Genomic DNA, 10,838 nt, shown 5'->3' on the forward strand with positions numbered 1-10,838 from the left:
TCAGTGGGCACCAAAAGCCAGTCTGAAACGCCAACATCCTCTTTTCCTACAGCTTTCTTTTCAGGTCCATTGTCTCCTGGAGGTAGCAAAAGAAAACCTAAAGTCCCAGAAAGGAAATCCTCACTACAGCAACCCTCTTTAAAAGATGGAACTCTATCACTGAGTAAAGATCTAGAACTTCCAATTATACCTCCTACCCATCTTGACCTAAGTGCTCTTCATAATGTCTTGAATAAACCATTCCACCACCGTCATCCATTGCATGTTTTTACTCATAATAAGCAGAATGCTGTAGGAGAAACACTGAGGTCGAATCCTCCACCGACCCTTGCCATTACACCAACAGTCCTGAAATCTGTTAACCTTAGGTCCATCAGTAAGTCTGAGGAAGTTAAGCAAAAAGAAGGCAACAATACAGATCTTCCCTACTTAGAGGAAAGCACTCTCACAATGGCTGCCTTGTCTCCAGGTAAGAGTAAGCCACACTCAGCCAAGAAATCAATTTCACGTCAGTACTCCACTGAAGATACCATACTGTCCTTTTTAGACTCTTCTGCAGTTGAGACGGGACCAGATAAAGTACATTTAGGAAAAAACCGTTCTTATGATGTGAAGAATCACTGCGATCCAGAGACTATAACCTCAGCCGGCAGCAGTCTTCTAGACTCAAAGGTCACAAAAGACCAAACGCATGTGGAAAGTGAGCCTATTTCAGAAAATACACCAAGTAAGAACTGTGGGTTTTCCACAGAAGGATTCCAAAGGGTCTCTGCAGCCCGTCCAATTGATTTGGAAGGTAAACTACTACTATATGGAGGTGGTCCAGATGGAACCTTCGAACAGGTACAGAAGATGTCTTCTACAGATCGGGAGGAAGTTGCACAACCTGAATCTGTAGATGTAATCACATCTCAGTCAAACTCACCAACCAGAGCAACGGACATAAGCGATCAACTTAAGCATCAACTTGTGATGAGCCGCCACTATGACAAAGTGCCTGGGAATATCAGCTATGAATCAGAGATATCATCTGTAAATTCATTCCCTGAAAAATGTTCTGAGCAGGAAAATATTGCTTCAGGTATTTCAACCAAAAGTGCCTCTGATGACAGCAGAGCAGAGGAGCTCCAAGGAAGCGTGGATGAGGCTTCATTGAAAGGTCAGTTGTTGATAGTTTTGTCACAGTGGAAATGTGTCTCATGGCATTTCCCACTTCTTACATTCCTCATAATACTGCCCTGGGTGTTAGGTTTCCTGTGTTGTGGCTTTCCACTTATTAAATCAATTGTGATAAGAGCTTTTGTTATTGAGGGACTAAGCTTTAATGGGTCTCTCTCTTCTCTCTTCTCTTCTCTTCTCTTCTCTTCTCTTCTCTTCTCTTCTCTTCTCCTCCTCTTCTTCTTCCTCTCTCTCTCTCTCTCTCTCTCTCTCTCTCTCTAAGAAACAGCAATATAGTAACTTCCGTTTGTTTGTTCCCTGAGTTAGTGAAGCACAGTAATGTGCTAGGTATATTCGTTCCTCCTAAAGATGCTTCTGTTCTTATTTTAAGAATCATCACCAAGTGATGACTCCATGATTTCACCACTTAGTGAAGACTCTCAAGCTGAAGCAGAGGGTGTGTTCGTGTCTCCAAACAAACCTCGAACAACAGAGGATTTATTTGCAGTCATTCACAGGTAAGGCAACATTACAAAGCCCCTGAAAACAAAAGGCACAACTGCTTTTTTTTTTTTTTTTTTCCATGGGGGGCATTCGGACAGAGAGAGACACTCTCTAGGGAGGATGGCTACACCACAACCTCTTCTTCTCCAGTCTCCTCAGGATTTTAGACACACACACACAATGTGCCTGGCATGATTTTCAAGCCACCAGGTGTGGGACTCAAATCATGGCCAGCCATATAGGAATCCAGCACCTCAGCATCACTCCACTGCATCTTACAGTGCTTCTCATCAAATGCAAATACAGAAAGCCTTCCATATGTGGAATACATTCAGCAAAAGCAAAAACAAACCCAAATGGGTTATTTTTCCAGACCAAATTGGGAAACTTATATGCAAGTTGGAAAATAAGAGTCTTCTTAAAATTAGTTATTTTTTAAAGTTAATGTATTTCTTTCTTGAGAGATACAGAGAGATAGAGAAACTGGTACCCTGAACAGGTTCTTCACACCAAGATCTTGCAGCCAGCTAGGATCATATGCCTGGTGTGTTCTGGAAGACGCAAAGCTCAAACCCAGAGCTTGGCCATATGGCCTCTAGTATCATGCACCACTGCCCCTACTGCCTACACCACTGTGGCCAGGTCAAAAGATGAGTCTTTATATAAGGGCACTTTACAGTGTTTGAGTAAAAGTGGAATTAAAGTATGAGCTAATTTTGGTGCCAAAAAAAAAAAAATCGAAGCCCATGTATTGCTTCTTCATAATATGCATTTTCCATGAACTTTTTGAAGATCCCTTATCTGTAGATAGTTCTCACTTGGGAGACTTTGATAAGAACTGCCGAGAGAGGTTTGTTTTCTTACTTTGCCTTGCCAAGCGCCACCCCAGAAAAAAATCCTAGAACAAGATTTTATGTGAAAACAGCTTGCAGTTAAGGGACTTAGCATGAAAGCTCAAACTCTAGTGTAATTTCTGACTTTTAAATAATTTCTTGAACCTAAAAGCTATGTTCAAATCTGTCATTATATGTTAGCAGAGACAAAGAAGTTGATTCACCAAACAATCAAAGCCCCATGTTTGAGACAAGACATACTTGCTCATGTCATAGCTCAGAACAACAAATAATTGCTCTCCCCCCCCCTTTTTTTTAAAAAAAGATATTATCAGTAGGCACATATATATACTCACTAGAGAGAGACAGAGAGGGAAAACAAAAAACCGCAGTGAGGCCTGGTCACACTGCCATCCCTCTTCCTCCATTTCTCTATTCTGTCAGAATTTGGGAAATGCACCCCCATATGCCCAGCATGATTTCAAGCCACTGAGATTGGCCATGTGAGATCTGGCTCCCTTAACCACTGGGCTATGAGACCAGCCCTCCTTCTCTTTTAAAACCCTAAATTTCTTTTATAGCATTGGACTTCCTCTCCAAAAGTAATGCTCATAATCCATGAATGAGGATGTGGTGTCTCCTAGGTTGCTTTTCCACGACAGTGTTATGTCCATGTTACCAAACACACATCTCTCTTTTGCCCCAGGCACCCTTGTGATCAATAGCCCTTATTTTTAAGAATACTTGTTACAGCTGGTGATAGAAAAACCGTAGACACTAGTTCCTGGAAATCAAACCTGAAACCATCTGAGCTGGCTAATCATGATGTACCTATTCCTTTCACAAACATGGCTGCTTTCTTACACTAGGCCTTGAAGACTCAGATGGAACACCCAAGGGACAGAACTGGGAGATTGTCTATTCTACCTCATAGAGTTATTTTTGAAGCAAACTTATTGCAAGCAGCTTACAATACCCCTCCCCCCCCGGGATTCTACTTTTTAAAGTAATTTCTGTATTCTGTTGATGTGGTCCTCTCATAAAGAAGGAGTACTACTCTTCAACAACTTTTTAAAAAGGAGTCAATCAGAAACACTTTCTATGTATGCCTCAGCAGGCATACCTCCACTCAGAGGGTAAAAATTAGTTTATTTTTCTTGACCCCTCTGTCTAAGCTCCAATTATATTCCTCTCACCCCCATACTTTATTAAAACCTCAGAACCAATTACTAAAATGCTATGTAAGTTAAAGAACCAAGTACTTACCTATAAAGAAGCAAATGCTAGTGTCTGGAATAGTGGACAGGATATTAAGTAGCAGAGACAGAATGACTTGGAGTTCATTCCCCATCCTGTCACTTTCTATTAAGTCTTGTATAACTTAAAACCTCTGAACTTACTCCTTTACTGTAAATGGAGATACCTATAGCTCGTGTATTTGCTTTTGATGATAAAATAATGTTTTCATTTCTGGAATATGATAGATGCTAAGAAAAATGTTAGTTTGAAAACTCTAACCTATTAGGGTGTAAGATACTGGCAAACAGAAGATATGAACCAGAGATTTAGTGAACCAAAATCAAGTGGGTCTCCAATTGCAAACCTCAAGTTTTCTCTACCCTGTCGATTTTTAAATTGGTGAGAAAGCATGTTGTCAGTAATTACCAATGAACTGAGTTACACTGAAGAGTCACTGAATTTATGCATGCTTGTTTATCAAAAGAAGATCAATAATATGATGGCTATTAGGGGGGGTCAGTGGGTGGTGTGGTAGTTAAGGCACTGGGCCATGGTTCAAGTCTCAGACTTGGTGGGGTGGCTTGCCACTTCCCCTCTCTGTCTCTCTCTGTCTCTTGGGTGAGCATACATGCCCTATAGCAAATTTTCAAAAAAGAATAATAAATTAAAATAAAATAAATAATTGTTTTTAAAAAGTGATGGCTGTTGGCTCGAGAAATGGTCTCAGTTTTTAGTTCCTCACAGAGAGCTGCCTGCTGCTTAGTATGCACATGCCTGTGGCCCCAGATACTTGGGAAGCTCAGGCAGGGAGACTGAAAAATAACTTTCTTTCTTTCTTTCTCTCTTCCTTTCTTTCACTATGTAGTATTACAACATACCAAATAAATTTTCCCTTCATGAATACACTTTATATTGGTTCAGTCAAGAAAGTACCATACATACGCCTTCCAGTCTTTCCGTTTCTGCCGTAGACTGCAGACATTCAGTATATTCTATTTCCAAAAAAAAGTAGACAGAATGGTCTATTGCCTCCCTACATCGCCATCAAATGGTGGCTGATCCTGTCCCATCCACGCTTCTACCCACTTGCTCCTTCTGGTATTGTTTGGAAGTTGATCCTGACCGTGGAGCATTTCATCTGTACTGCAGAGACAGATTTAATAAGAAAAAGCTATAGTCCTTCACCACACTGTAAACGTAAGTCAGATAGTAATATTTTCCTCAACTTTTGCAAAATGTTCTAGTCTAGAAATTCTAGCCTCCACTTTAGCCATTGTCTGAAATGGTCATCTCCAGAACTTAATTTATGTCCATTGTTTCTCAGATCATTTTCTTCATGCTGTGAGGGCTTCCAAGGCAAGGAATGTGTCTTACTTCTCATCCCTAAAGCCCCAATGCTTAGTATCCTGTCACATAGGATGTACTCGAAATGCTCTGTATGCAGATGTGTCAATGTGACCAAACACTTTCAGTCTCCTGAAAATGTGTGTGGACTGAGAATTTTACCCCTTTTTCTTTTTCTTAAAAGATCCAAGAGGAAAGTGCTTGGAAGAAAAGATTCTGGGGAAATGTCTGTACGAAGCAAATCAAGAGTTCCCCTTGGCAGCAGTAGCAGCAGCGCCAGTGCCCTCGCTTCACCCAGCAGCAACGCCACCACCCCAAACAGCCAGAGGTCTCCTGGCCTCATCTACCGAAATGCCAAAAAGTCCAACACCTCCAATGAAGAGTTCAAGCTGCTACTCCTCAAGAAGGGCAGTCGCTCTGACTCCAGCTACCGCATGTCTGCCACTGAGATCCTCAAGAGTCCCATCCTGCCCAAACCTCCTGGAGAGCTCACAGCTGAATCCCCCCAGAGCCCCGAGGATGCCCATCAAGGGTCACCTGGGGCCGAGGCATTGTCCCCACTCTCTCCATGCTCCCCACGAGTTAATGCAGAAGGGTTTTCCTCAAAGAACTTTGCCACTTCAGCAGCAGCAAGGGTTGGACGTTCCCGTGCCCCACCGGTGGCCAGGAGCAGCCGCTACAGTGTCCGGTGCCGGCTCTACCAACCCCCCCCAGGCTCTACAACACTCCCATGCAGGCTATCTCTGAGGGAGAGACGGAGAACTCTGATGGGAGCCCTCACGATGACCGCTCCTCCCAGAGTTCCACATAGGCTTCCCGTGCCAGGCTGCCTGTCAAACGCCAAAACCCGGAGTTACACAGGGAGGTGGGGACCGAACAGAGGAGTCAGGAAAAGCCACAACCGGAGGGGGTAGCATCACTGCTTAGCGAGAAATTTCTAAATCCATGCTGGGGAAACAGAAAGTGGTTGTGTCATTCTTGATGAGTTGCCATGTTTTAAGTACCTGCACTGTCTTTCACGTTTTTCTTTGGCTTAGTTTGATTTACCCAGTCCCATTCCTTGTGATACTAGAGAATACAAACATGTCTAGTTTTCATGAAACCTAGAAGTTTTCCCAGAGCTGCCTATTCAGAAAATCAAGCCCTCACTGTCATGATTCTTTAAGAAGATGAAATTACTCTGGAGGTTTGGTATTTTTTTACATTAAAATGAACTAAAGCAAAATTTAGAAGAAAGAACTACACATATGTAAATACCATATTTTTGATAAAAATGTGTAAATAGATTTATCAATGATGAGTGGACATGTGGCCAATTATCTACCACACACCAACTGTTTATAGAACAACAAACTAAAGTGTAATAACTGTATTCTGTGAATACCATTTTCATACCAGGTACCATATTTAAATGTCCACCAATATGCTTTCTGAGTGATAAACCTCAAATATGAATTTTAAACTGGTGAAATCAAGGACATCTTGAGGTCATATACTGAAATGTGATTGATTTAAAATAATGAATTCAGATCTAATCATTTTTATGACAAGTTGTAGCACCACACAAGCTAACAGCAATTCGTGGCTACGATTTGCCATGTGGTAATTTGGAGAGAATGAAAAGCATGCTTTTGATTTCTTTTTTTAATCAATGACAGAAACCATCATTCTCAACACAAAACCCTGAACAACAGCATTTGACAGTGTCCTTTAGACTTAATTGTTTTCAGTGGATTGCTTTAAAGAGAATGAGTAAAGAAAACAGTAGTAATTTTTAGGATATGTTTTCTGTTAAGCTACTAGGGACATAAACGGTCATAGTCTAATGACTATAATCTTTAAACTCCATAAACAGTTTAGCAATTAGCTCCAGGTTCTTAAACTAACAAAAATAAAACTTAAGCATGCCACAGAGCTCTGGATTTATCAGTAAGTACCTGCAGTGAGTATTCAAGAAGCTGTCTCTCTGTGCTCATGAGATTCATGCTACCTAAAAACGAACAGAAATGACACTGTGAACAAAGTAGTTGGGAAATAGATACGTGTATATGCATTATTTATATTCACTGTTCAACGGGGAATGGGGAACAGCTCTGGTTCACAATGCTACATACGACTGAGTTTTTGTCTGGTTTTACTCTATCTGCTTGATGGCAAAAGGGGAGGGTGGTGGGTGGGAGAGGAACTGTCAGGGCAGGAGCTCTGATAAAATGAAGGCAGGGAAACAAGCTGAATTACTTGAAATTACTTGAATTTTCTTGTCGTAAAGCTGAAAAAAACTGTAGTTACAAGTTGAAATCTTCAAATGGTTTTTACACCTCTGATTTTAACATGAACTGATACTAACGTTTGAAATTATATGTCAGAAATATAAGCAGCTATGTACTTAGAATAGATTTTGAATGGGAGAGGTAGAAAGTAGGGAGAACTAAGAAGGGATATGACCTATAAAAGACTAGAATGTGATTAGAATGATAGAGCATATCAGGATTATCAAGAAATTGATAAGTAGCTGGCTTTACGCTTATGCAAGTGGTAGTTGGGAAAGTAGGCTGTATGAAAAGCGGTTTGTGGTTTGGGATTAATTCATGCAAAACGAAGGAGAAAGCCTGGCCTAGGAAGCTATGGTCTCAATAGGAACATTTTCTAAAATGTTACAGATTAACAATTAGAGAATCTGATTGCTGTTGGTGTTTCGTTTGTTTGGAAAGAACAAAATGTGTGGCTTCTGTTTGTTTACACTACCAAATTGTGTTACTTAATTTCTCGTCATCCTTGTCTGTAAAATGGGTGCTGGGGGTGGAGGGGTAGAGGAGGAGGCTGAGAGAGTGAGAGAGTGAGAGAGAGTGTATGTGTGCGTGTGCGTGTGAGTCCACACGCGCTGGGGATAGATAAGCTACCTGGTAAAGGGTTTGAGCATTTACAAAGTGTTATACTTTTTATTTAAAAAAAAAAAAGTTTTGAGGTTTGAAAAATGGACCATCATTTCTCATTGGAACCCATTAGTCAAGAAAACCAGCATGGTTTGACACCACGTGGAAACATGAGTAAGTCTGTCTCATGCTTTGAAAAGTACACTTGGACGAAATTTTAAAAATAAAGTTTTTAGACAAATGTGATAAGAAACCGTCATTTCCAGTCACAATAGGTGATCTTTTGTAATTTTCATAAAAGCAGTTCGTTTGCAGTATGGCTTTTGTGTAGTTAGGGGTTTTTTTAAGCATGAAGAAAGATATGTGGGCTTTAAAAGTGATTCTAAATCCTGACTAGAAAACACATGAATTGGCTTTAATAAAAACGTCACCTTTTTATTCTTGACATTAATTTAAGTAATGGTACCATATATATTTTAAAATACGTATTGACTTGAATTGTGAGGCAATAAGATACCTTCTATATGTAATGATCACAGAACTACCCCGTATAATATAGTTTTACTTATTTTGTTTACTCTAAAAATCTATAGCAGAGTTTCTCTATTTTATATTTCAGAGATTTAAGAAACCCAAATAAAGATGAATTTTAAATTCACTGTGGAAAAGAGTATTGAGTAACAAACTGAGTCAAAAAGCAAGCAATTCCTTAGTAATCTGGAATAGTCTAACTGGTTTTATTAAATATCAAACAAGACCAAGATTTAGGGCTGTCTAACATCACTGCCAGCTTGAAGCAGGGTACACACGTCAGGTATTGTGAAGAACATCAATCCGAACTTTTCTTCTGTTGTTTGCACTGATGCTAATTTTGCGTTCTTCTATGTTTATACAACATGTCTATGTTGTGTGAGGGAAGTTTTTTCCCTTATATTTTTGATTCGGTTTTATTTCATTTTTTGGCTAAGTAGAGGACGTGGACTAGTTGTAGCAAACAAAACAAGCTGTTTGCTCTTGCCAAAGGTCAGTGAGCGAGTACATTTGCTGCAGTGGTGGCACTTAGAGAACTAGATGTTGTTGACAAAGATTTAAAACTATGAAGAAGGTTACAGTGTAACTATTTTGGTACTAGAACCAGTTCATGCTGGCCAAAAAGACAATGGTTTATGGACTTGCATCCATTTTGTATTTTTGTAATATTTGTAAATATGAACTTTTTAAATTGTTGCAAAGATGGTTTCTTTTGTAAGATGTTTTCAACGTTTACATTCAATCCAAGCCTTTGTATATTTTAGAGCTGTGCAACACTTTAAGTCTTGTATTTATTTTTAGTAAAAACGGTGACAGTTTCATTGTGAACCCCTCTCAAAAAATGTATCAGAAAAGTTTGATTACCTAGAAAGTGTGTATAGAAACTGCAAATAAACGTGACTGCAATTAAACCACCTGTTGTTGTCTTTATTGTTAAGGAATTGCTCTCTGGTTTCACAAACAGAAAGTGTTTAATAGGTAACTGGACATAAAGGAGGGAGGGATCTGATATGGCAAAAGTATGAGCAAAGCAGAACAAACAGAACAAAGCAAAAAAGTACTTCTCTATAAAGGACTCTAATCTTGCTTTCTATTGGAAATAGTTTGAATTATCTTTGCTTTTGATAATTACTTGGACTGGCTTTTTCTGAAGATGATCAACCTTGATATATGTAAGACAAGATGTCACCAGATATTGTCACCTCGTAGCCTTTACTACATAGCAAATTTCTATGCCACATACTGGTTTAAGTGTTTTGCATACAGTAACCTATGCACTACCCATACTCTGCCCATTTTACAGATGGGGAAATTGAAGCTAGAACAGTTGCTTGTCTTGTCTAAGGCCATTAGCGACTAAGTGTTGGAGCTGGGGTTCGAACCCAGCACATATGGCTCCCAGGTCTGTGCTGTTCTCCATTCTAATTTGTGCTTGTTGAAGACTGAAAATAACTTTTCTCAAGTTTGCGCCAGAGTATCTGCAGGGCAATTGCTAAACTCTCCTCCCAGCCCCACCCCCGCTCCCCCTGCACACATTCAAATTTAAGCAGGGGTGTGCACCTGTGAGACCCAGTCACTCTCAATGTCTTGGACATCACTGGGGTAGGGGTGGGAGGAGGGACAAGGGTATATTAAAAATATGTAGCTGAAATAACGAACGTGGGGAGCCACGCGCCTGACCGCCTCAACCCCACGTGCTGCCTGGTTTAAACCGTCAATTTGAACGGTCATCTCAAAGCGTCTCACGTGCACGCCGGCTCTTTTGCGCAGCCGCGGAAACCTTTCAGAGGCTCGCGCTTCTTCTGGCGTCTGGTACCGTGACTACCGGCCAAGTGGAGACCTGACGCCAAAAGAGGAGCGCCACGAGGCTGGCTCCGCCTCCTCCTAGCGGGCGCTAAGGCTCCTCCCTCAGGGCTGTTTCCATCGCAACGCTTCCCCTTCCAAGAGGTCTTTCGGGTGCCCGCGGGATTGGCTGGTCTCGGCCAGGGCGCGCCGGTAGGCGGCAGCTGATTGGTCAGCGGGGCGGGCAGCGCGTACGCGAACACGCGAGCCACAAGCGCTCCCCAAAAAAATTGCCCCGCCCCGATCGGTGAGGTGGAGCCACCGCGGGCGGTTCCGGACGCCGGCGTGACAGGCCCTGAAGCCAGAGCAGGTCTAACTTTCTCACTTAAACTTTCTCCTCTCGGGGGTGGGAGCGAGTACCAATCGCTGAGCACAGCCCTATTAAACGATTTGGCCTAGCGGCTGGGGCTCTCTTGTGGATTGGACGAGGGGTGCTTTGAGGGGAAGAAATTGCTTTGAAGGAAAAGGATTTGCCCTTTGGGAAAAGCGCGCCTACACTTGACCTCAAATCTCC

The 10,838-nt window shown here is 41.4% G+C and overlaps 1 protein-coding gene across 1 annotated transcript in view; it reads left to right on the plus strand.

The window, feature by feature from the left end:
* NHS (NHS actin remodeling regulator) overlaps positions 1–9,393 on the plus strand; it is a gene marked incomplete at its 5' end in the record, with an annotated part of 61,574 nt that extends 52,181 nt beyond the window's left edge. The window contains 4 exon segments of the mRNA XM_027775481.1: positions 1–1,159; positions 1,550–1,676; positions 5,263–5,770; positions 5,773–9,393. The exon segment at positions 1–1,159 is cut by the window's left edge and continues 1,841 nt beyond it. Of these exon segments, the coding sequence (XP_027631282.1) occupies positions 1–1,159; positions 1,550–1,676; positions 5,263–5,770; positions 5,773–5,889 (1,911 nt within the window).
* Positions 9,394–10,838: the final 1,445 nt, after the last annotated feature.

This window comes from Tupaia chinensis, unplaced genomic scaffold (genome assembly GCF_000334495.1).
Source record: "Tupaia chinensis unplaced genomic scaffold, TupChi_1.0 Scaffold000567_1, whole genome shotgun sequence".
NCBI classification, from domain to species: domain Eukaryota; kingdom Metazoa; phylum Chordata; class Mammalia; order Scandentia; family Tupaiidae; genus Tupaia; species Tupaia belangeri.